At 46.0% G+C, this 27,616-nt stretch overlaps 2 protein-coding genes across 5 annotated transcripts; both read right to left on the bottom strand.

Moving 5' to 3' along the window:
* Positions 1 to 110: 110 nt before the first annotated feature.
* On the bottom strand, positions 111 to 27,039 carry LOC135462844 (hematopoietic prostaglandin D synthase-like). 4 transcript variants are annotated; one of them, XM_064740127.1, is made up of 6 exons: positions 26,960 to 27,039; positions 15,398 to 15,561; positions 13,762 to 13,854; positions 13,312 to 13,427; positions 12,670 to 12,774; positions 111 to 441 (listed from the first exon to the last, which is right to left on the bottom strand). In XM_064740127.1, the coding sequence occupies exons 2-6, from the start codon at positions 15,549 to 15,551 to the stop codon at positions 265 to 267; spliced, it is 645 nt and encodes a 214-aa protein (XP_064596197.1). In that variant the 5' UTR covers positions 15,552 to 15,561; positions 26,960 to 27,039; the 3' UTR covers positions 111 to 264. The 4 variants fall into 4 exon arrangements, with proteins under 4 accessions (XP_064596197.1, XP_064596198.1, XP_064596196.1 ...); XM_064740128.1 differs by lacking the exon at positions 26,960 to 27,039 and adding an exon at positions 26,836 to 26,855; XM_064740126.1 differs by lacking the exon at positions 26,960 to 27,039 and adding an exon at positions 19,655 to 19,755.
* LOC135462631 (uncharacterized) lies at positions 19,261 to 26,071 on the bottom strand. Its single transcript, XM_064739855.1, has 6 exons — positions 25,723 to 26,071; positions 24,052 to 24,164; positions 23,359 to 23,410; positions 21,126 to 21,238; positions 20,425 to 20,476; positions 19,261 to 19,276 (listed from the first exon to the last, which is right to left on the bottom strand). The coding sequence occupies exons 1-6, from the start codon at positions 25,911 to 25,913 to the stop codon at positions 19,261 to 19,263; spliced, it is 537 nt and encodes a 178-aa protein (XP_064595925.1). The 5' UTR covers positions 25,914 to 26,071.
* Positions 27,040 to 27,616: the final 577 nt, after the last annotated feature.

Here is a 27,616-nt window from a genome sequence, read left to right as displayed (position 1 = left end):
CACCCGCGTGGATGATCTGAATTGTTGATATAAAATGGGTAAAAGTAACGCCAAAAAAAAAAAAAACCCATCAATAATAATATAAAAAATAAAAACACGCTGAAACACAATTACGAACAGATGCCTTTATCCTGCAGTTTCAGTGGTTTCTTTCTGCCATAACATTGGAGACATTTTTACTTCTTTAAATTAGGTAACTGCGAGAATGTTTCCGGTCTCTTCCACAGCTTCCTATGACTGAGTTTCCATCTCAGCTGCAGCCATTCAGAACGGGGTTTCCGGTCTCTTCTTCACCCAGTCAGCGACGGCGGGTATTTTTGAAATCTTGGTCAAGTGCTGATCCACTGCCTTGTACCCGGCCACCAGAGACACACCCTCTTCTTTATAGGCAGACTTCAGCCAGTCCTGGACGCTGAAGAAGGCCACGTCCGCCACGGTCAGCTGTCGGCACAAAACACAATCACCGACATCGTGACGAATTAAAAAACAAGTAATTAGCTCTACTCACAGGACTGACCAAATGTGTCCATGCATTTAATTTATTTACCTACAATTTATGTAGAGTACGACGTTAAACCCCAAGCACTCACTCGCACTTACAATGTATGTATTTGTTTACAAAATATTACTTATTATTTATTTATTTGATAGATGTTTAAGTTCCTACTATATTGTTCACCAATATGACGCGGACCAGGTTTGTGGTTGGAGGTAAACCACAGACCTTCAGCAGGTAAATCTATACCTGACACACCTCAAAGATAATCCGTGTACCCGGAGTACACACCTCGGAGGTAATCCGTCTACCAGGAGTAAACCCCAAACGTTCTCCAGATAGATCGATACCTGACCCACCTCGGAGGTAATCCGTGTACCCCGAGAAAACCACAGACCTTCATCAGGCAGATCTATACCTGACACACCTGGGAGGTAATCGGCGGACCCGCAGTGAATCACAGACCTTCATCAGGTAGATCTATACCTGACACACATCGGAGGTAATCCGTGTACCCCGAGAAAACCACAGACCTTCATCAGGCAGATCTATACCTGACACACCTGGGAGGTAATCGGCGGACCCGCAGTGAATCACAGACCTTCATCAGGTAGATCTATACCTGACACACATCGGAGGTAATCCGTGTACCCCGAGAAAACCACAGACCTTCATCAGGCAGATCTATACCTGACACACCTGGGAGGTAATCGGCGGACCCGCAGTGAATCACAGACCTTCATCAGGTAGATCTATACCTGACACACATCGGAGGTAATCCGTGTACCCCGAGAAAACCACAGACCTTCATCAGGCAGATCTATACCTGACACACCTGGGAGGTAATCGGCGGACCCGCAGTGAATCACAGACCTTCATCAGGTAGATCTATACCTGACACACCTCGGAGGTAATCCGTGTACCCCGAGAAAACCACAGACCTTCACCAGGCAAATCTATACCTGACACACCTCGGTGTTAATCCGTGTACTCGGAGTACACCACAGACCTTCATCAGGTAAATCTATACCTGACACACCTCGAAGGTAATCCGTGTACCCGGAGTACACCACAGACCTTCACCAGGTAGGTCTATACCTGATGCACCTCGGAGGTAATCCGTGTACACGGAGTACACCACAGACCTTCACCAGGTAGGTCTATACCTGATGCACCTCGGAGGTAATCCGTGTACCCGGAGTACACCACAGACCTTCACCAGGTAGATCTATACCTGACACACCTCGGAGGTAATCCGTGTACCCGGAGTACACCACAGACCTTCACCAGCTAGGTCTACACCTGACACACCTCTGAGGTAATCCGTGTACCCGGAGTACACCACAGACCTTCACCAGGTAGATCTATACCAGACACACCTCTGAGGCAATCTGTGTACCCCGGAGTACACCACAGAACTTCACCAGCTAGGTCTATACCTGACACACCTCTGAGGTAATCCGTGTACCCGGAGTACACCACAGATCTTCACCAGCTAGGTCTATACCTGACACACCTCTGAGATAATCCGTGTACCCTGAGTACACCACAGACCTTCACCAGGTAGATCTATACCTGACACACCTCGGAGGTAATCCGTGTACCCGGAGTACACCACAGACCTTCACCAGGTAGATCTATACCTGACACACCTCGGAGGTAATCCGTGTACCCGGAGTACACCACAGACCTTCACCAGGTAGATCTATACCAGACACACCTCTGAGGTAATCTGTGTACCCCGGAGTACACCACAGACCTTCACCAGGTAGATCTATACCTGACACACCTCGGAGGTAATCCGTGTACCTGGAGTACACCACAGACCTTCACCAGGTAGATCTATACCAGACACACCTCGGAGGTAATCTGTGTACCCGGAGTACACCACAGACCTTCACCAGGTAGATCAATACCTGACACACCTCGGAGGTAATCCGTGTACCCTGAGTACACCACAGACCTTCACCAGCTAGGTCTATACCTGACACACCTCGGAGGTAATCCGTGTACACGGAGTACACCACAGACCTTCACCAGGTAGATCTATACCAGACACACCTCTGAGGTAATCTGTGTACCCCGGAGTACACCACAGACCTTCACCAGGTAGGTCTATACTTGACTTACCACTTAGGTAATCCGTGTAGCCGGAGTACACCACAGACCTTCACCAGGTAGATCTATACCTAACACACCTCGGAGGTAATCCGTGTACCCGGAGTACACCACATACCTTTACCAGGTAGATCTATACCTAACACACCTCGGAGGTAATCCGTGTACCCGGAGAACACCACATACCTTCACCACGTAGATCTATACCTGACACACCTCGGAGGTAATCCGTGTACCCGGAGTACACCACAGACCTTCACCAGCTAGGTCTACATCTGACACACCTCGAAGGTAATCCGTGTACCTGGAGTACACCACAGACCTTCACCAGGTAGGTCTATACTTGACTTACCACTCAGGTAATCCGTGTACACGGAGTACACCACAGACCTTCACCAGGTAGATCTATACCTGACACACCTCGGAGGTAATCCGTGTACCCGGAGAAAACCACAGACTTTCACCAGGTAGGTCTATACTTGACACACCTTCGAGTTAATCCGTGTACTCAGAGTACACCACAGACCTTCACCAGGTAGATCTATACCAGACCACACCTCGAAGGCAATCCGTGTACCCGGAGTACACCACAGACCTTCACCAGCTAGGTCTATACCTGACACACCTCGGAGGTAATCCGTGTACCCGAGTACAACACAGACCTTCACCAGGTAGATCTATACCTGACACACCTCGAAGGTAATCCGTGTACCCGGAGTACACCACAGACCTTCACCAGCTAGGTCTATACCTGACACACCTCGGAGGTAATCCGTGTACCCGGAGTACACCACAGACCTTCACCAGGTAGATCTATACCTGACGCACCTCGGAGGTAATCCGTGTACCCGGAGTACACCACAGACCTTCACCAGGTAGATCTATACCAAACACACCTCTGAGGTAATCCGTGTACCCGAGTACACCACAGACCTTCACCAGCTAGGTCTATACCTGACACACCTCGGAGGTAATCCGTGTACCCGGAGTACACCACAGACCTTCACCAGGTAGATCTATACCTGACACACCTCGGAGGTAATCCGTGTACCCGGAGTACACCACAGACCTTCACCAGGTAGATCTATACCTGACACACCTCGGAGGTAATCCGTGTACCCGGAGTACACCACAGACCTTCACCAGGTAGATCTAAACCTGACACACCTCGGAGGTAATCCGTGTACCCGGAGTACACCACAGACCTTCACCAGCTAGGTCTACACCTGACACACCTCTGAGGTAATCCGTGTACCCCGGAGTACACCACAGACCTTCACCAGGTAGATCTATACCTGACACACCTCGAAGGTAATCCGTGTACCCGGAGTACACCACAGACCTTCACCAGCTAGGTCTATACCTGACACAAATTGGAGGTAATCCGTGTACCCGGAGTACACCACAGACATTCACCAGGTAGATCTATACCAGACACACCTCTGAGGCAATCTGTGTACCCGGAGTACACCACAGAACTTCACCAGCTAGGTCTATACCTGACACACCTCGGAGGTAATCCGTGTACACGGAGTACACCACAGACCTTCACCAGGTAGATCTATACAGACACACCTCTGAGGTAATCTGTGTACCCCGGAGTACACCACAGACCTTCACCAGGTAGGTCTATACTTGACTTACCACTTAGGTAATCCGTGTACCCGGAGAACACCACAGACCTTCACCAGGTAGATCTATACCTGACACACCTCGGAGGTAATCCGTGTACCCGGAGTACACCACAGACCTTCACCAGGTAGATCTATACCAGACACACCTCTGAGGTAATCTGTGTACCCCGGAGTACACCACAGACCTTCACCAGGTAGATCTATAACTGACACACCTCGGAGGTAATCCGTGTACCTGGAGTACACCACAGACCTTCACCAGCTAGGTCTATACCTGACACACCTCGGAGGTAATCCGTGTACCTGGAGTACACCACAGACCTTCACCAGGTAGATCTATACCAGACACACCTCTGAGGTAATCTGTGTACCCCGGAGTACACCACAGACCTTCACCAGGTAGGTCTATACTTGACTTACCACTTAGGTAATCCGTGTACCCGGAGAACACCACATACCTTCACCAGGTAGATCTATACCTAACACACCTCGGAGGTAATCCGTGTACCCGGAGTACACCACAAACCTTCACCAGCTAGGTCTATATCTGACACACCTCGAAGGTAATCCGTGTACCCGGAGTACACCACAGACCTTTACCAGGTAGGTCTATACTTGACTTACCACTCAGGTAATCCGTGTACCCGGAGTACACCACAGACCTTCACCAGGTAGATCTATACCTGACACACCTCGGAGGTAATCCGTGTACCCGGAGAAAACCACAGACCTTCACCAGGTAGGTCTATACTTGACACACCTTCGAGTTAATCCGTGTACTCAGTGTGCACCACAGACCTTCACCAGGTAGATCTATACCAGACACACCTCGAAGGCAATCCGTGTACCCGGAGTACACCACAGACCTTCACCAGTTAGGTCTATACCTGACACACCTCGGAGGTAATCCGTGTACCCGGAGTACACCACAGACCTTCACCAGGTAGATCTATACCTGACACACCTCGAAGGTAATCCGTGTACCCGGAGTACACCACAGACCTTCACCAGCTAGGTCTATACCTGACACACCTCGGAGGTAATCCGTGTACCCGGAGTACACCACAGACCTTCACCAGGTAGATCTATACCTGACGCACCTCGGAGGTAATCCGTGTACCCGGAGTACACCACAGACCTTCACCAGGTAGATCTATACCTGACACACCTCTGAGGTAATCCGTGTACCCGGAGTACACCACAGACCTTCACCAGCTAGGTCTATACCTGACACACCTCGGAGGTAATCCGTGTACCCGGAGTACACCACAGACCTTCACCAGGTAGATCTATACCTGACACACCTCGGAGGTAATCCGTGTACCCAGAGTACACCACAGACCTTCACCAGCTAGGTCTATATTTGACACACCTCGGAGGTAATCCGTGTACCCAGAGTACACCACAGACCTTCACCAGCTAGGTCTATACTTGACACACCTCGGAGGTAATCCGTGTACCCGGAGTACACCACAGACCTTCACCAGGTAGATCTATACCTGACACACCTCGGAGGTAATCCGTGTACCCAGAGTACACCACAGACCTTCACCAGCTAGGTCTATACCTGACACACCTCGGAGGTAATCCGTGTACCCGGAAAACACCACAGACCTTCACCAGCTAGGTCTATACCTGACACACCTCGGAGGTAATCCGTGTACCTGGAGTACACCACAGACCTTCACCTGCTAGGTCTATACCTGACACACCCCGGAGGTAATCCGTGTACCCGGAGTACACCACAGACCTTCACCAGGTAGATCTATACCTGACACACCTCGAAGGTAATCCCTGTACCCAGAGTACACCACAGACCTTCACAGCTAGGCTAGGTCTAATACCGACACACCTCTGAGGTAATCCCTGTACCCGGAGTACACCACAGACCTTCACCAGGTAGATCTATACCTGACACACCTCGGAGGTAATCCCGTGTATCCGGAGAAAACCCCAGACCTCCTCCTGGTAGATCTATACCTGATACACCTCGAAGGTAATCCGTGTACCCGGAGTACACCACAGACCTTCACCAACTAGGTCTATACTTGACACACATCGGGAGGTAATCCGTGTACCCGGAGTACACCACAGACCTTTACCAGCTGGGTCTATACCTGACACACCTCGGAGGTAATCCGTGTACCCGGAGTACACCACAGACCTTCACCAGCTAGGTCTATACCTGACACACCTCGGAGGTAATCCGTGTACCCGGAGTACACCACAGACCTTCACCAGCTAGGTCTATACCTGACACACCTCTGAGGTAATCCGTGTACCCGGAGTACACCACAGACCTTCACCAACTAGGTCTATACCTGACACACCTCGGAGGTAATCCGTGTACCCGGAGTACACCACAGACCTTCACCAACTAGGTCTATACCTGACACACCTCGGAGGTAATCCGTGTATCCGGAGTACACCACAGACCTTCACCAGCTAGGTCTATACCTGACACACCTCTGAGGTAATCTGTGTACCCGGAATACACCACATACCTTCACCAGCTAGGTCTATACCTGACACACCTCTGAGGTAATCCGTGTACCCGGAGTACACCACATACCTTCAGCAGCTAGGTCTATACCTGACACACCTCGGAGGTAATCCGTGTACCCGGAGTACACCACAGACCTTCACCAGGTAGATCTATACCAGACACACCTCTGAGGTAATCTGTGTACCCCGGAGTACACCACAGACCTTCACCAGGTAGGTCTATACTTGACTTACCACTTAGGTAATCCGTGTACCCGGAGAACACCACAGACCTTCACCAGGTAGATCTATACCTAACACACCTCGGAGGTAATCCGTGTACCCGGAGTACACCACATACCTTTACCAGGTAGATCTATACCTAACACACCTCGGAGGTAATCCGTGTACCCGGAGTACACCACATACCTTCACCAGGTAGATCTATACCTAACACACCTCGGAGGTAATCCGTGTACCCGGAGTACACCACAGACCTTCACCAGCTAGGTCTATATCTGACACACCTCGAAGGTAATCCGTGTACCCGGAGTACACCACAGACCTTTACCAGGTAGGTCTATACTTGACTTACCACTCAGGTAATCCGTGTACCCGGAGTACACCACAGACCTTCACCAGGTAGATCTATATCTGACACACCTCGGAGGTAATCCGTGTACCCGGAAAAAAAACCACAGACCTTCACCAGGTAGGTCTATACTTGACACACCTTCGAGTTAATCCGTGTACTCAGAGTGCACCACAGACCTTCACCAGGTAGATCTATACCAGACACACCTCGAAGGCAATCCGTGTACCCGGAGTACACCACAGACCTTCACCAGCTAGGTCTATACCTGACACACCTCGGAGGTAATCCGTGTACCCGGAGTACACCACAGACCTTCACCAGGTAGATCTATACCTGACACACCTCGAAGGTAATCCGTGTACCCGGAGTACACCACAGACCTTCACCAGCTAGGTCTATACCTGACACACCTCGGAGGTAATCCGTGTACCCGGAGTACACCACAGACCTTCACCAGGTAGATCTATACCTGACGCACCTCGGAGGTAATCCGTGTACCTGGAGTACACCACAGACCTTCACCAGGTAGATCTATACCTGACACACCTCGGAGGTAATCCGTGTACCCGGAGTACACCACAGACCTTCACCAACTAGGTCTATACTTGACACACATCGGAGGTAATCCGTGTACCCGGAGTACACCACAGACCTTTACCAGCTGGGTCTATACCTGACACACCTCGAAGGTAATCCGTGTACCCGGAGTACACCACAGACCTTCACCAACTAGGTCTATACTTGACACACATCGGAGGTAATCCGTGTACCCGGAGTACACCACAGACCTTTACCAGCTGGGTCTATACCTGACACACCTCGAAGGTAATCCGTGTACCCGGAGTACACCACAGACCTTCACCAGCTAGGTCTATACCTGACACACCTCGGAGGTAATCCGTGTACCTAGAGTACACCACAGACCTTCACCAGGTAGATCTATACCTGACACACCTCGGAGGTAATCCGTGTACCCGGAGTACACCACATACCTTTACCAGGTAGATCTATACCTAACACACCTCGGAGGTAATCCGTGTACCCGGAGTACACCACATACCTTCACCAGGTAGATCTATACCTAACACACCTCGGAGGTAATCCGTGTACCCGGAGTACACCACAGACCTTCACCAGCTAGGTCTATATCTGACACACCTCGAAGGTAATCCGTGTACCCGGAGTACACCACAGACCTTTACCAGGTAGGTCTATACTTGACTTACCACTCAGGTAATCCGTGTACCCGGAGTACACCACAGACCTTCACCAGGTAGATCTATACCTGACACACCTCTGAGGTAATCCGTGTACCCGGAGAAAACCACAGACCTTCACCAGGTAGGTCTATACTTGACACACCTTCGAGTTAATCCGTGTACTCAGAGTGCACCACAGACCTGTACCAGGTAGATCTATACCAGACACACCTCGAAGGCAATCCGTGTACCCGGAGTACACCACAGACCTTCACCAGCTAGGTCTATACCTGACACACCTCGGAGGTAATCCGTGTACCCGGAGTACACCACAGACCTTCACCAGGTAGATCTATACCTGACACACCTCGAAGGTAATCCGTGTACCCGGAGTACACCACAGACCTTCACCAGCTAGGTCTATACCTGACACACCTCGGAGGTAATCCGTGTACCCGGAGTACACCACAGACCTTCACCAGGTAGATCTATACCTGACGCACCTCGGAGGTAATCCGTGTACCCCGGAGTACACCACAGACCTTCGCCAGGTAGATCTATACCTGACACACCTCGGAGGTAATCCGTGTACCCGGAGTACACCACAGACCTTCACCAGCTAGGTCTATACCTGACACACCTCGGAGGTAATCCGTGTACCCGGAGTACACCACAGACCTTCACCAGGTAGATCTATACCTGACACACCTCGGAGGTAATCCGTGTACCCAGAGTACACCACAGACCTTCACCAGCTAGGTCTATACTTGACACACCTCGGAGGTAATCCGTGTACCCAGAGTACACCACAGACCTTCACCAGCTAGGTCTATACTTGACACACCTCGGAGGTAATCCGTGTACCCGGAGTACACCACAGACCTTCACCAGGTAGATCTATACCTGACACACCTCGGAGGTAATCCGTGTACCCAGAGTACACCACAGACCTTCACCAGCTAGGTCTATACCTGACACACCTCGGAGGTAATCCGTGTACCCGGAGTACACCACAGACCTTCACCAGCTAGGTCTATACCTGACACACCTCGGAGGTAATCCGTGTACCTGGAGTACACCACAGACCTTCACCTGCTAGGTCTATACCTGACACACCTCGGAGGTAATCCGTGTACCCGGAGTACACCACAGACCTTCACCAGGTAGATCTATACCTGACACACCTCGAAGGTAATCCGTGTACCCAGAGTACACCACAGACCTTCACCAGCTAGGTCTATACCTGACACACCTCTGAGGTAATCCCTGTACCCGGAGTACACCACAGACCTTCACCAGGTAGATCTATACCTGACACACCTCGGAGGTAATCTGTGTATCCGGAGAAAACCCCAGACCTCCTCCTGGTAGATCTATACCTGATACACCTCGAAGGTAATCTGTGTACCCGGAGTACACCACAGACCTTCACCAACTAGGTCTATACTTGACACACCTCGGAGGTAATCCGTGTACCCGGAGTACACCACAGACCTTTACCAGCTGGGTCTATACCTGACACACCTCGGAGGTAATCCGTGTACCCGGAGTACACCACAGACCTTCACCAGCTGGGTCTATACCTGACACACCTCGGAGGTAATCCGTGTACCCGGAGTACACCACAGACCTTCACCAGCTAGGTCTATACCTGACACACCTCGGAGGTAATCCGTGTACCCGGAGTACACCACAGACCTTCACCAACTAGGTCTATACCTGACACACCTCGGAGGTAATCCGTGTACCCGGAGTACACCACAGACCTTCACCAACTAGGTCTATACCTGACACACCTCGGAGGTAATCCGTGCACCCGGAGTACACCACATACCTTCAGCAGCTAGGTCTATACCTGACACACCTCGGAGGTAATCCGTGTACCCGGAGTACACCACAAACCTTCACCAGGTAGGTCTATACCTGACACACCTCGGAGGTAATCCGTGTACCTGGAGTACACCACAGACCTTCACCAGGTAGATCTATACCTGACACACCTCGAAGTTAATCCGTGTACCCGGAGTACACCACAGACCTTCACCAGCTAGGTCTATAACTGACACACCTCGAAGGTAATCCGTGTACCCGGAGTACACCACAGACCTTCACCAGCTAGGTCTATACCTGACACACCTCGAAGGTAACCTGTGTACCCGGAGTACACCACAGACCTTCACCAGGTAGTTCTATACTTGACTTACCACTCAGGTAATCCGTGTACCCAGAGTACACCACAGACCTTCACCAGCTAGGTTTACACCTGACACACCTCTGAGGTAATCCGTGTACCCGGAGTACACCAGAGAACTTCACCAGGTAGATCTATACCTGACACACCTCGGAGGTAATCCGTGTACCCGGAGTACACCACAGACCTTCACCAGCTAGGTCTATACCTGACACACCTCAAAGGTAACCTGTGTACCCGGAGTACACCACAGACCTTCACCAGGTAGATCTGTACCAGACACACCTCTGAGGTAATCTGTGTACCCGGAATACACCACAGACCTTCACCAGGTAGATCTATACCTGACACACCTCGGAGGTAATCCGTGTACCCGGAGTACACCACAGACCTTCACCAGCTAGGTCTATACCTGACACACCTCGGAGGTAATCCGTGTACCCGGAGTACACCACAGACCTTCACCAGGTAGGTCTATACCTGACACACCTCGGAGGTAATCCGTGTACCCGGAGTACACCACAGACCTTCACCAGCTAGGTCTATACCTGACACACCTCTGAGGTAATCTGTGTACCCGGAATACACCACATACCTTCACCAGGTAGATCTATACCTGACACACCTCGGAGGTAATCCGTGTACCCGGAGTACACCACAGACCTTCACCAGTTAGGTCTATACCTGACACACCTCGGAGATAATCCGTGTACCTGGAGTACACCACAGACCTTCACCAGGTAGGTCTATACCTGACACACCTCGGAGGTAATCCGTGTACCCGGAGTACACCACAGACCTTCACCAACTAGGTCTATACCTGACACACCTCGGAGGTAATCCGTGTACCCGGAGTACACCACAGACCTTCACCAGGTAGATCTATACCTGACACACCTCTGAGGTAATCCGTGTACCCGGAGTACACCACAGACCTTCACCAGTTAGGTCTATACCTGACACACCTCGGAGGTAATCTGTGTACCCGGAGTACACCACAGACCTTCACCAGGTAGGTCTATACCTGACACACCTCAGAGGTAATCCGTGTACCCGGAGTACACCACAGACCTTCACCAGGTAGATCTATACCAGACACACCTCGGAGGTAATCCGTGTACCCGGAGTACACCACAGACCTTCACCAGGTAGATCTATACCTGACACACCTCGGAGGTAATCCGTATACCCGGAGTACACCACAGACCTTCACCAGCTAGGTCTATACCTGACACACCTCGAAGGTAACCTGTGTACCCGGAGTACACCACAGACCTTCACCAGGTAGATCTGTACCATTCACACCTCTGAGGTAATCTGTGTACCCGGAATACACCACAGACCTTCACCAGGTAGGTCTATACCTGACACACATTGGAGGTAATCCGTGTACCCGGAGTACACCACAGACCTTCACCAGCTAGGTCTATACCTGACACACCTCGGAGGTAATCCGTGTACCCGGAGTAAACCCCAAACCTCCTCCTGGTAGATCTATACCTGACACACATTGGAGGTAATCCGTGTACCCGGAGTACACCACAGACCTTCACCAGCTAGGTCTATACCTGACACACTTTGGAGGTAATCCGTGTACCCGGAGTACACCACAGACCTTCACCAGCTAGGTCTATTCCTGACACACCTCGGAGGTAATCCGTGTACCCGGAGTAAACCCCAGACCTCCTCCTGGTAGATCTATACCTGACACACCTCTGAGGAAATCCGTGTACCCGGAGTAAACCCCAGACCTCCTCCTGGTAGATCTATACCTGACACACCTCTGAGGAAATCAAAAATGATTTGTTGCGCTGCACTGAGTTAAATGTGACGACATCATGATGATGTCGAAAAAAAAAAACATAAAAGTTTGACAAGTCCCCATTGCTCTCACATTTTTATACCAAAGTCACAATTCCAGCAGTAATAAGAAATAAACAAATTGGACCTACCTTGTCGCCGACAATAAACCCTCCCTTGTTCAGAGATAGGGTCTTCTCGAGTGCGCCAAGCACCGCTGGTGCGACTACGGTCATGATGCGATTCTTGTCAGCAGCCTGAAATAAGAAGTGGTGTATTAATAAACGTAATTGATTTGGTTGACTTGCTCGGTCAGTGGCCGTTTCGACAAAGCCATTTCTCACTTAAGTCAAAATTTAAATTGTTATTTCAGAGCTTATTTAGGGAGGCCAATAAATCACCATTTGCGCCACCTTCTAAATATCATCAGCGGATAAATTTATCAAAATTTCAGCTTACAGAACCCAAAAATAAACACGGTGATAAGATTGATTAAATTTTGACTAAAGTCAGAAATTGCTTTGTGGAAGTGCTTCTTGACTTGTTTGATGTTTGGCCTATTTGATTTGCTTGACTTGCCTTATTTGCTTGACTGACATCATTTGTTTAGCTTGCTTGATTTGCTTGATTTGTTTGTTTGGCTTGCTTGATTGGCTAATGGACATACACGTCATGCATTCGTGAATCAGCTCATTCATCTTAGGTAATATTAGGTAATATTTAGTCAAATGTGACTTTAGCTATAAGAGTAAGAGTCTTAACATGTAAAGGGGAGATACTCTGTTGACCATAACCTTCTTTTTGGCGTCATGCTCCTCGATGTTATCCGAAACACGCCGAAGGATTTCGTCCGCGCCCTCGATCCACATGTCGACCTTGGCCTTCTGCAGTGATGTCTCACCATCCAGTCCTGGATAAGACCAATCAGTGACGGTTCTCAGTAAATATTTAACATATTTCCATTTCTGATCAGATAATAATGTAACAGCGTATATTTCTACGTTTGTGGATTAAGTAAAATTTGAGGCAGAATTTTAGGTTAACACAACAGGAAACAAGCTTACAGTGGTTGCGAACATTTGTATCAGTTCTCTGATCTCACAGAATTCCCGAAAGACAAGTATCTGATCTTATCGAATTCCTGGGAGTACAAGGATATATGAGTACAAATACAACTATCACATCTTACCGAATTCCTGATAGTAAAAGTATATGTGAGTACAAGCTCAAGTATCAGATCTTACCGAATTCGCGAGCCAAGAACCTCTCGATAGCGTGACTCTGAGCGAGGTTCTCGCCATCCACCTCCAGCACCGGAAGCTGACCGAAAGGAGCCGCTGATTGGATAAAACATACATGTACACGTACAAGGTTTTTCTCCGTAAGCAAATAAACATTTGTGTAAACAAAATAAAACAGGCACATTATAATGTCACACCTCCAGTGATCCATCCCAATCTTATTCATTTTGAAATAAACAAAACTTGAAGACATCAACATAGATGTACACACTTCAGGATCCCTATTAAACTGGCTTCTGTTTAGGGATAGTTTTAACGTCGTACTTAACCATTTCTCAGCTATGTGACGACGAGGAACCATTATGTGTTTGTACATATATTGTGTCTTATTGTGGCAGGGCGAATGCTTGCCGCCAAAGCAGTCATAAAGACACCAGGCATGACACCCAACCCAGTGACATTATAATGACACCGGACCAACCAGTCACATTTCCTTGCTCTAACCCCTCAGTGCTGAGCGCCAAGTGAGGGAACAGCAAGTACCACTTTTAAAGTCTTTGGTATGACCTGAAACATGCTCCTTGTCCAGTGGTAGATACATACGCACGTGAAGATTAAAGGTGTACAAAGTAAAGCAGGTCTGTAGATATAGTATGTCAGTATGCTTTGGGTTCTACTTCGCACTATAAGGCGGAGAAAGTTTTTTCGATTTTTCTTAAAAGAAAAAGGACATTTGAAAATAATTTTTGTATGGTGGGTATTTGGGACCACCTCTTGGAATATATTCTCTTTGTATAATGATGCTATAAATGAGAATGTAACACACGTTAAATCGGATTAAAGACATATATTTAATCAGTGAGTTAGATTCAAAAAATGATGATACATGCATCACATCCGAAACAATGATGATACATGCATCACATCCGAAACAATGATGATACATGCATCACATCCGAAACAATGATGATGCATGCATCACATCCGAAAAAATGATGATACATGCATCACATCCGAAAAAATAATGATACATGCATCACATCCGAAACAATGATGATGCATGCATCACATCCGAAAAAATGATGATACATGCATCACATCCGAAAAAATGATGATACATGCATCACATCCGAAAAAATGATGATAGGCCTACATGCATCGCATCCTTATTTACAACATTATTATGCAAAGATGATATGGTCCCAAATACTGACGCTACAAAATAACTACCCTTTTCACCGGAAAGAAAAAGGTGAAGAAAAAAAACACATTAAGGCTATATTTCTACATACGTTTTCACGCTCTTTCAGCTGATTTTGGCATCCCTTCATACCCTCGCTACAAAATAACTACCCTTTTCACCGGAAAGAAAAAGGCGACAAAACATTAAACACTATACTTCTAAAAACGTTTTCACGCTCATTCACCTGATTTTGGCATCCCTTCTATATTTTCTCCTGCTTATGTTAACGACAAGAAAAATAAGATATGACTATAAGGGGCATTGCCGTCCAGGCACATATTTGACGGACCTATAATGAGTACCGGTAGATAACAGATTCAATGAAGTGTGTCATTTTAAAATAACTTCAGTTTATATAGTTCAGTTTACAATATATAAGCGCAAACCATGTCTTACCTTTCTTGATCTCCGCGTACTCCGCAGCAGGGTTGAAATGCTCGTCCAGATCAACGCGATAATCCTCAAACGGTACCCCTGCCAAGGAGAAGAGCAGCCGGATTATCTCCCCTCGCGCACGAAGATTGAAGTAAATCAGCTTGTATTTGGGCATCTTAAGTAATCTGAAAAAAAGATTGGTATGAGAGTAACATTTTGACAGGTGAGAAGAAAACTGTTTTAAATACCTTAATAATCAATTTGATCGATTTGAAATATCCATATAAATGCCAAAATAGAAAAAAGGCATTTCGAGAATACCGGTAGCTCCCCTGATTGAGCAGTGTAGAACTGCATGATGTTCAAGGCATGAGATACATTCAAAGATTGACCTTTAAACCAGAATGACAAGTAGACTGATTGACATACACAGATAGTATTCTCTAATAATACAGTGTTAAGATCTTGCCATTATATCAACGAGAACGTCTAAAATTATTATAAAGGCAGAGCTATGACTGTTAATCGTATGCGTAAGGATTGCAGAGCAGCGTAAGGATTGCAGAGCAGCGTAAGAATTGCAGAGCAGCGTAAGAATTGCAGGGCAGGATAAGGATTGCAGAGCAGCGTAAGAATTGCAGAGCAGCTTAAGGATTGCAGAGCAGCGTAAGAATTGCAGAGCAGCGTAAGGATTGCAGAGCAGGATAAGGATTGCAGCAGGATAAGGATTGCAGAGCAGCGTAAGAACTGCAGAGCAGGATAAGGATTGCAGAGCAGCGTAAGGATTGCAGTGACTTCATGTTATGGTGTTGTAAATCATTGTGGTGGTAAAAGGCACTGCGAGGATTTGGTGCACAAATTTACCACAGAGGTCTTTGATATGCAAATCACGAACTACATTTGGCAATCCATGTACTGCGGGAGGCAATTGCAACCCTGTGAATAGCTAAGCAAAATTTTGAGCTATGAGATGAAGGACTTCCTTGGTTTTTGATATGCAAATCGCTACTGATGACTGGCTGTGTGTGTACTATAATTGGTTAAAAACTGATACCAAACAGGACACCGCCCCGGACACCGCCACCGACAACACCTGATCCCCTCTCACAATACCTCTCCTTACTTCGAAAGGCGAGCTAAAAAGTAATTCAGTTTGTATATAATGTAGGATAGTTAGCAGGGACACCATCGACGGTAGGGACACCATCGACGGTAGGGACACCATACATGCATCAAAGCATATTAATATTAACGGTAGGGGTATATACATGAAATACTAACAAGGCAAACAATCTAAACATTTGTGTACAACAAAAACGTACCGCGGTGGTAAAAATATTCTTTTGATCATTTAAATTTTTTGATCATTTAAATCACATGAATAAAAGCAAATCAAACAGACTTCAATGTTTTTAATTTCTGTAGATAAAGAAAAATTTTGTTAGCTTTAACTTCTGAGCGGAAAAATTAAACAAGGAAACAAGGTTGTTGAACCTTTTACAAGGACAATTAGTCTAACTAAAACACTTAACACAAAATATATCAAGAGTGATATACATGTCAACGACGAAAATAAAACGAAAATTTCACTTTTATGGCCCGAAACACCTCTATTAATATTAATAAAAACGGGAAGAGGTCGAATGGATCGGAAGAGGTTTAATGTGATCAATAAATAAAACTTCACAGGTGGAACATTAGCACACTTGATAATGCATTAGTTAGGAAGTTACTGTTTTCATCGAGGCGTTGAGATGGGACAATACATTGGTTAGGACACTACTGTATTCACCACGGCCAATCACAGAACAGCATTTACGTCTTCATCAATGCGTTCAGATGAGACAGTACATTGGTTAGGACACTACTGTATTCACCACGGCCAATCACAGAACAGCATTTACGTCTTCATCAAGGCGTTCAGATGAGACAATACATTGGTTAGGAAATTACTGTATTCACCACGACCAATCACAGAACAGCATTTATGCCTTCATCGGGGCGCTCTGATGAGACAATACATCGGTTACTGTGGGCTATTTACCACAGCCAATCACAGAACAACATTTACGCCTTCATCGGGGCGCTCTGATGAGACAATACATCGGTTACTGTGGGCTATTTACCACAGCCAATCACAGAACAACATTTACGCCTTCATCGGGGCGCTCTGATGAGACAGTACATCGGTTACTGTAGGATATTTACCACAGCCAATCACAGAACACCGTGTGTGGATATAACACCTACTCCTCTCCATTCTACACTTGATGAGTGGTCACTTTCCTTATAGTGTACCGGTAACTTGAAATAGGTCATGCTGGGTTATACAGTGTTCCTACTTTCCACACCATGTGAAATATTTGTGGGTCATGTGAATGTCAACGTTCTGATTTTTGGTACAATGTGAGGTAGGCCAATGTCAAGGTCACGTCTGTTCACAATCAAAACTTCTGGGTTTTTGCCTTATTCAGACACACACTGAATACAACGTGACAACCACCTACGTGGCTTGGTCACCGTGTTAGTACAAATAGCACTTTAGTGAATTCATATTAACATGTAGTGATCAGGCCTACATATTGTGAACACGTATACCCACACTTAATGTACTTGTTTGTCGCCTTTTACCCGCACTACTCTCAACCTTTTCCACTGCCCTAGAAAAAAGGGATATGCCCATAGACTGATCTCTCTATGCCCCTTATTTCAATTTTATAAAAGGAATTTATCCACCATACAGTTAATGCTAAATGCAGCACCTTGCGGAGACATTCTCTCAAACCCTCGATCTTGTTTTTTTTTTTATTCAGTCAAGTACATCCAGTATAAGAATGTCAGATACGCAAAAGCAAGGTATGCCCTACTTTTGGATATCCGTCATCTTGGATTTTCCTATTTCCGCACCATGCTAAAAGAAAGTTTTTCTTTGTCTGAGGCCTGGAATTAATAATGTATCTGTGATAAACCGCCCAGACATGTAAAGGCAATGTATGACCTACCTTTGCTTTTATCATCTTCAAATTGGCCCCACGAATTAAGACACCAGGTACTACAAATGTACCACGACAATCAGTACGTACAATATGTCCTACAAACGTACCAGTGCGATCAGTGCGTTCCAACCTGGTACAGACAATCTGTACTACAAGTGTACGAATATTACAAGCGTACCAGTGCGATCAGTGCGTTCCACCCTGGTACAGACAGTCTGTACTACACGTGTACGAATACTACAAGCGTACCAGTGCGATCAGTGCGCTCCTCCCTGGTACAGACAGTCCTGTACTACACGTGTACGAATACTACAAGTGCACCAGTGCGATTAATGTGTTTCCACCCTGGTACACACAGTCTGTACTACACGTGTACGAATTACTACAAGTAGACCAGTGCGATTAGTGCCTTCCACCCTGATACAGACAGTATGTATTACAAGTGTATGAATACTACAAGTGCACCAGTGGGATCAGTGCGTTCCACCCTGGTACAGACAGTCTGTACTACACGTGTACAAATACTACAGGCGTACCAGTGCGATCAGTGCGTTCCACCCTGGTACAGACAGTCTGTACTACACGTGTACGAATACTATAAGCGTACCAGTGCGATCAGTGCGTTCCACCCTGGTACAGACATTATGTATTACAAGTGTACGAATACTACAAGTGCACCAGTGCGATCAGTGTGTTCCACCCTGGTACAGACAGTCTGTACTACAAGTGTACGAATACTACAAGTGTGCGATCAGTGCGTTTCGCCCTGGTAACAGACAGTCTGTACTACACGTGTACGAATACTACAAGTGCACCAGTGCGATCAGTGCGTTCAACCCTGGTACAGACAGTAGGTACTACAAGTGTACGATACTACAAGGTGTGCGATCACGTGCGTTCCACCCTGGTACAGACAGTATGTAGTACAAGTGGACCATTACACTGCGTACGTACCACTATAGTATGTCTTTACATACATTGTAACACAAACGTGCCATTGCAGTCAGCGCTTACACTTTGGTACAGAAAACGTGGTTTTAAGTGACAGTATGGGTGAAATCCCCAATCAAATATTCATTTATTCATTTGATCGGTGTTTACGACTTACTCAAGAATAGTTCACTTATACGAAAGAGGCCTCCAATCAAATAAATAAATACCACAAGTCTTACCATTACAAACAATACGTAACACTCCGTTTAAACAGTATGCACTACAAGCACAGTGCGACAATCAGTATTTACCACTGCGGCACAGAGAGCTGCACTACAAGTATACCAACCAATGTTTACCACTTCGGTACAGACAGCAGCGAGCAGGCGTTTAGCTTCCAGTAAGGCTCCGGGAAAATCAATGGAGAAAACTGGATGTCCTGTCCTATATTACTGCCTCGAGACCCCCCATTAGTTTTCCATAAGCGACAATGTTAACGTCTTAGCGCTGTAGCTCAGTCCCAAACATTCCGAGGCCAATAAGCTTTGGTGCATGCCTGGCCCAGCCTGTGAGAAAGAAGCTGTAAAAATCTTGACATAGGTTGACCGTCAAAATCTGGACCTTTCCATGCCGGCAGCTGGGAGGGGTGCCTTAGCAACGCCAAGGGGACGTCCACTCGCAGCCTCATCACCACCTGTCTCCTTGTGTCCTCTCGCCCAGAATTTCAAACTTTCACCATTAAAACTCATACCTGCCCAAAGCTTAGACAATTTCCATCATTTTGATACCAAGCATGCACCTGTACACCAAAAACGGCAGGCTGGCAGCAAAAAAAGACTTTACACCCCTAAAATACACAGAACTACAATCGTCCCTACTGAAAAACGGAAGTTGTTAATGGGGGTCTGTGTCCTATCACACCAGCCAACTTTTTTCAAAATCAATAATTTTTGCACCACATAATGCTTACTACCTCTAAACCTCACACATAAAGTTACAGCTTGATACATGCTAAAACTTTTGAGTAGGAGGAATTTCACTTGGGGTACCCCTATCTTGGAAATGTGTCTGTTTGTCCGTCCTCAAGCACGAAGTTCAAAGCTCTGTAGTGCAACATACCGTTCAAAATATCTCAACCAGGTCAAATGTTTTGGAAAGCTGGTATGTATATCTGCAAGAAAAACGAAAAAAATGCCAATGACAAAGTATTTTACATTTTCCATTGACAAACATTTAGAAAGTATGGATTTTCAAGTAGATTTTCTTGTTTACAGCAGTGTAAAGAAAATACTTAAAAGCCAAAAGTGTCAAAATATATATCAAAAGACAGGTAATTTATCTGACAATTCACTTACAAAATATAGGACATACCTTTTAGCAACTTTGTGCAAAATTTGACTTAAAGTGATACAGGTGGGTAGCAAAGCGGAGTTTCAAAATTCCAGAAAAGTACATTTGATCACCATCAAAGTAAAACATATGCATCCAAAATTGATATAGAAATGCTCATAGGCACAGTTTCCATGGATAGGGCTAAAGAAAAGACTAGTAATCCCTTTTACATAGTGATTCACATGATAAAACCCTTTATAAGATCACCACTACCCCCCCCCCCCCCCCCCCCCACTACCCCCCTTTCCCGTCTCCCCATGGCTGCCATTGGTTGGCTGGCTTACCTCAACTCACAGTGCAAAAGAATCCCACCACCTGTGTTGTTGCCTCAAGACTAAATAAGTACTTTCTACATAACAAACACCAAAGTGTGACACTGGCATCTACAAGAGATAAGTAGAGGGGAGAAATATGAATTTGCCACTTACAAAAATAAAGCCACACAGTACATGCACATTGGTCATTCAGACAGTCAGCAAGGCAACCCTCCCAAGACATGTTGAAGGGACCCAAGAAGAGGGGAAAAGCTATACTTTTTAACCTGTAACAACACAGAAATCCTCAAATAATCAGTGAGAAATTACATCCGTAATCAGGTTCCACACTGGGTGTTCCTGGGTGGGCATGAGGAATGGACATTCAAACTGTCCGTACATATATGAGAAACCTGTGACGTTTCCCCGGTTGGGGTGGGGTGGGGGTGTGTGGTGGGGGGGGGGGGGGGGGGGCTGGAGTTGGTATGTGTCATGGTGTAGTACCGGACCAATGACGGGGATTCTAGGTCGGCCAAGGGAGTGGAAGACTGCATCCGAATGGTCAGGCCTTTGAGGAAGCTGAACGGCTAGCAGACCCCACTCACCTAGGTAGATCCCAGTTCAATATATGCATAAACCAGGCAAAGTTCACTGACGCCATGTTTGGGAGACAAGATCTAAACAGGGGAAACCAAGACGAAAGCTCAATAGGTATTAAACTAGGATGTGAAAGCCATATGTAGCTGTCTAATTTCTAACTTGTGTGTGAGGACATTGGAAACATAAAAAAAATCCCAGTTGCCCAGGGAGGTGGATGCCACACTGGGCCAGATACTAAAACAAAAACTCCTTGAGATGTCGCAGGAACAGCGTACTATGTTCTGGTGGAGAAACAGACACCTGGTGGGGCAGAGACTCATTTTCACAAGGGCAATATTCCAACAGATCACACTTACATGTATGCTAGAAACTTGAAATTGATCATTTTTGTTCCAACGCCACACATACTGTGTGAGTGCACATGTAACTTGTCAGAGGAATGAATATACACATGCAATGAAAACTACATGCCTGCAGTGGTTTATTTTTAAGTTTAAAGAGGAAAATTTACCTTGTCCACTTCAAGTCTATGCCCAAAACAGCAGACAGTGTTGCAGCAGAGATGCCTGTTTTTAATGTTTTGTGACCTGCAGGATGATTTGAAGCACATTTACCTAGCGTGTGGTGGCACACATGGGAGGAACCTGACTTGGTTTGTAAATTAAATGCACACTGGCCCTCTCTACTACTCTAGCCAAGTAAATTAATCTGCTGATGTGTTTTTATCCACCTGTGTGAGGCTGGGCCCTTATATGTGATGCAAGGCCTTATTGACCATCCTTAATCACACCACCCTATCTATCAGCCACATACTCCAATTTCACTCGCAGCACTCAAATTTTGCATTATTCATCAAATGTCAGCCCCAAAAGAGACATTTAAAAAACCAGGAACAATGAAACGTTGTCTGTGTTTGTTCCAGTCTGTTTATACTCCTGTACTACCCTTGACCACAGAGCGTTTTAGCCGATTTTTAGACAAAATGGATATGTGGGGAAAATATAGAATTAAAAAGCTTTAAAACTGCTCAATCAAGTTCCATGTCAATGCAAACCACATCGCAGATGTACCCACCAAATATTATCAGGCTGCTGCGAAATCTGAGCACACAGTGACATATTACATGTTTTGGCACAAGTGGACAGATCAGGCCTCAGACCCCCATTAGTTTTCCATAAGCGACAATGTTAACGTTTAGCGCTGTAGCTCAGTCCCAAACATTCCGAGGCCAATAAGCTTTGGTGCATACCTGGCCCAGCCTGTGAGAAAGAAGCTGTAAAAATCTTGACATAGGTTGACCGTCAAAATCTGGACCTTTCCATGCCGGCAGCTGGGAGGGGTGCCTAGCAACGCCAAGGGGACGTCACTCGCAGCCTCATCACCACCTGTCTCCTTGTGTCCTCTCGCCCAGAATTTCAAACTTTCACCATTAAAACTCATACCTGCCCAAAGCTTAGACAATTTCCATCATTTTGATACCAAGCATGCACCTGTACACCAAAAACGGCAGGCTGGCAGCAAAAAAAGACTTTACACCCTAAAATACACAGAACTACAATCGTCCCTACTGAAAAACGGAAGTTGTAATGGGGGTCTGTGTCCTATCACACCAGCCAACTTTTTTCAAAATCAATAATTTTTGCACCACATAATGCTTACTACCTCTAAACCTCACACATAAAGTTACAGCTTGATACATGCAAAAACTTTTGAGTAGGAGGAATTTCACTTGGGGTACCCCTATCTTGGAAATGTGTCTGTTTGTCCGTCCTCAAGCACGAAGTTCAAAGCTCTGTAGTGCACATACCGTTCAAAATATCTCAACCAGGTCAAATGTTTTGGAAAGCTGGTATGTATATCTGCAAGAAAAACGAAAAAATGCCAATGACAAAGTATTTTACATTTTCCATTGACAAACATTTAGAAAAGTATGGATTTTCAAGTAGATTTTCTTGTTTACAGCAGTGTAAAGAAAATACTTAAAAGCCAAAAGTGTCAAAATATATATCAAAAGACAGGTAATTTATCTGACAATTCACTTACAAAATATAGGACATACCTTTTAGCAACTTTGTGCAAAATTTGACTTAAAGTGATACAGGTGGGTAGCAAAGCGGAGTTTCAAAATTCCAGAAAAGTACATTTTGATCACCATCAAAGTAAACATATGCATCCAAATTGATATAGAAATGCTCATAGGCACAGTTTCCATGGATAGGGCTAAAGAAAAGACTAGTATCCCTTTTACATAGTGATTCACATGATAAAACCCTTTAAAAGATCACCCACTACCCCCCCCCCCCCCACTACCCCCCTTTCCCGTCTCCCCCATGGCTGCCATTGGTTGGCTGGCTTACCTCAACTCACAGTGCAAAAGAATCCCACCACCTGTGTTGTTGCCTCAGACTAAATAAGTACTTTCTACATAACAAACACCAAAGTGTGACACTGGCATCTACAAGAGATAAGTAGAGGGGAGAAATATGAATTTGCCACTTACAAAAATAAAGCCACACAGTACATGCACATTGGTCATTCAGACAGTCAGCAAGGCAACCCTCCCAAGACATGTTGAAGGGACCCAAGAAGAGGGGAAAAGCTATACTTTTTAACCTGTAACAACACAGAAATCCTCAAATAATCAGTGAGAAATTACATCCGTAATCAGGTTCCACACTGGGTGTTCCTGGGTGGGCATGAGGAATGGACATTCAAACTGTCCGTACATATATGAGAAACCTGTGACGTTTCCCCGGTTGGGGTGGGGTGGGGGTGTGTGGGGGGGGGGGGGGGGGGGCTGGAGTTGGTATGTGTCATGGTGTAGTACCGGACCAATGACGGGGATTCTAGGTCGGCCAAGGGAGTGGAAGACTGCATCCGAATGGTCAGGCCTTTGAGGAAGCTGAACGGCTAGCAGACCCCACTCACCTAGGTAGATCCCAGTTCAATATATGCATAAACCAGGCAAAGTTCACTGACGCCATGTTTGGGAGACAAGATCTAAACAGGGAAACCAAGACGAAAGCTCAATAGGTATTAAACTAGGATGTGAAAGCCATATGTAGCTGTCTAATTTCTAACTTGTGTGTGAGGACATTGGAAACATAAAAAAAATCCCAGTTGCCCAGGGAGGTGGATGCCACACTGGGCCAGATACTAAAACAAAAACTCCTTGAGATGTCGCAGGAACAGCGTACTATGTTCTGGTGGAGAAACAGACACCTGGTGGGGCAGAGACTCATTTTCACAAGGGCAATATTCCAACAGATCACACTTACATGTATGCTAGAAACTTGAAATTGATCATTTTTGTTCCAACGCCACACATACTGTGTGAGTGCACATGTAACTTGTCAGAGGAATGAATATACACATGCAATGAAAACTACATGCCTGCAGTGGTTTATTTTTAAGTTTAAAGAGGAAAATTTACCTTGTCCACTTCAAGTCTATGCCCAAAACAGCAGACAGTGTTGCAGCAGAGATGCCTGTTTTTAATGTTTTGTGACCTGCAGGATGATTTGAAGCACATTTACCTAGCGTGTGGTGGCACACATGGGAGGAACCTGACTTGGTTTGTAAATTAAATGCACACTGGCCCTCTCTACTACTCTAGCCAAGTAAATTAATCTGCTGATGTGTTTTTATCCACCTGTGTGAGGCTGGGCCCTTATATGTGATGCAAGGCCTTATTGACCATCCTTAATCACACCACCCTATCTATCAGCCACATACTCCAATTTCACTCGCAGCACTCAAATTTTGCATTATTCATCAAATGTCAGCCCCAAAAGAGACATTTAAAAAACCAGGAACAATGAAACGTTGTCTGTGTTTGTTCCAGTCTGTTTATACTCCTGTACTACCCTTGACCACAGAGCGTTTTAGCCGATTTTTAGACAAAATGGATATGTGGGGAAAATATAGAATTAAAAAGCTTTAAAACTGCTCAATCAAGTTCCATGTCAATGCAAACCACATCGCAGATGTACCCACCAAATATTATCAGGCTGCTGCGAAATCTGAGCACACAGTGACATATTACATGTTTTGGCACAAGTGGACAGATCAGGCCTCAGACCCCCATTAGTTTTCCATAAGCGACAATGTTAACGTTTAGCGCTGTAGCTCAGTCCCAAACATTCCGAGGCCAATAAGCTTTGGTGCATACCTGGCCCAGCCTGTGAGAAAGAAGCTGTAAAAATCTTGACATAGGTTGACCGTCAAAATCTGGACCTTTCCATGCCGGCAGCTGGGAGGGGTGCCTAGCAACGCCAAGGGGACGTCACTCGCAGCCTCATCACCACCTGTCTCCTTGTGTCCTCTCGCCCAGAATTTCAAACTTTCACCATTAAAACTCATACCTGCCCAAAGCTTAGACAATTTCCATCATTTTGATACCAAGCATGCACCTGTACACCAAAAACGGCAGGCTGGCAGCAAAAAAAGACTTTACACCCTAAAATACACAGAACTACAATCGTCCCTACTGAAAAACGGAAGTTGTAATGGGGGTCTGTGTCCTACTACCTCAGTGACCTTCAGAAATAGCGTGAAACAGCATTCGCTATCAATGGGTTTTAGTGAGTACACCGACAAGGCAAAAACACGTACTCTGCCAAGCAGACTCTTCAGGACAGGGTAAATAGTGATATGCGCGGGCAGCGAGAGGGCGCTAAAGCCGACGGTGGGAAGATCTAGGACGCCGTCTCTCTGGCGGTGAAGAACCAGGGCTGTCGAGTGCGCGGGAAAGTGCTTGGAAAGGAATCAATGGCTATGGAATAGATAGGTGATCTGCACTGGAAGAAAGAGTATGACCAGATTAATTAAATGTGTCCTATTGGATCGATTTTTCTTAGTTTGCATTTTAGTTGGCTGTGTAATTTATCAAGAGAGATCAGAAAAGCATAAGACACAAGCTCGAGCCGTTACAAAGTACATGTTCTGGTGACCACCAGCCATGTTCACTGTTTGACAGGGAGTGTTAGGACATTTCACGGTAGAGATGTATTCTGGGTAAAACGAGATATAATCGAAATAAATTTCCTGAAACATGTATATCTGACATCAGGAGACACACAGTTAAAGGAGATTCTCTGAAGCTTAAATGTTTCGTCGAACTAGAGCTGAGAAATGTCTGTTGTTGATGGCTGCCGCGAAGACGACGGGTTTGGGCAAACCAGTATCACATGCAACTTACAAAGACTACACCCGAAGTTTTACTAATTTCTGTTTTTACAAAGCATTATGGTGGCCGGATAGGGCCAACATCGTATCATCGTACCATGGTTCAATTTACGCCGATATAACCGCATCATTTGTGCCATCTCTTAATTCATGTCATCGCCAGGCGGTGGATATAATTATTGTCTTTGGGTAAATATCTCATTCACACATGTTACAGTTACCAGATTCTAGACCACTTCTGTGGCTTCTTGGTTACAGCGTCCTCCTCGAAGTCGGAAGAGCCAGAATCAAACCCAGGTCGCGTCATTCCAAAGACTTTAAAAATGGTACTTGCTGCTGCCTCGCCTGGCGCTCAGCAATGAGATTTTAGAGCAAGGAAACCTGGCTGGGTGGGGTGTTATGTCTGGTGTCTTCTGCATGACTCTCCCTGCCACAATTTATGTACACCCACCTAATGACTCCTCGTCTTCAAAGCAACGAAAAAATGTGAAGTATACAACGCTAAACCCCAAGCATACATACACACAAGATTCTAAAGTTTGAAAAAAAAAATAGCGACTTATAAATTTTGGGAATGCTACAACCGACTTTGAACATGAACAGGTGAACTCATGAGGCTGATATTTTGGGAAAGGTAATTTTTTGCCCATTCCAAAAAAGTAGCAAAAAATCAGTTGGATTTGGTCTGATCGTTATATTGGGACAAGGATAGTTAATCCAGCTTGGACCCGAGTCGCCACTGAGAAGTGGTTCCTCGTGGCATTATAGCTCACGTGTGAACACGAGTATATCTCAAAACATGCAAATGTCGCCCTGAAGCGTGAATTTGTCTTGCATGAATTAATCGCCTTAATTTTCCTCAAAACGAGAGGACTGAC

This window comes from Liolophura sinensis, chromosome 2 (assembly GCF_032854445.1).
Source record: "Liolophura sinensis isolate JHLJ2023 chromosome 2, CUHK_Ljap_v2, whole genome shotgun sequence".
Classification (NCBI taxonomy): Eukaryota; Metazoa; Mollusca; class Polyplacophora; order Chitonida; family Chitonidae; genus Liolophura; species Liolophura sinensis.
This window is presented reverse-complemented; position numbering and strand designations above follow the sequence as displayed.

Bases quoted from the DNA above. Each gene is read 5' to 3' on its own strand.
- LOC135462631 (XM_064739855.1), bottom strand. From the start codon at position 25,913: ATGAGTTTTAATGGTGAAAGTTTGAAATTCTGGGCGAGAGGACACAAG. The intron at 24,165-25,722 runs GTATGCACCAAA...GTGTTGTTACAG, and splicing joins TTTCTCACAGGCTGGGCCAG to GTTAAAAAGTATAGCTTTTC. The intron at 20,477-21,125 runs GTAAGTGGCAAA...TTTTTCTTGCAG, and splicing joins TACTGTGTGGCTTTATTTTT to ATATACATACCAGCTTTCCA.
- LOC135462844 (XM_064740127.1), bottom strand. From the start codon at position 15,551: ATGCCCAAATACAAGCTGATTTACTTCAATCTTCGTGCGCGAGGGGAG. The intron at 12,775-13,311 runs GTTATGGTCAAC...TTCTTATTTCAG, and splicing joins AGCATGACGCCAAAAAGAAG to GCTGCTGACAAGAATCGCAT. The intron at 442-12,669 runs GTAGGTCCAATT...TTGTGCCGACAG, and splicing joins GGTTTATTGTCGGCGACAAG to CTGACCGTGGCGGACGTGGC.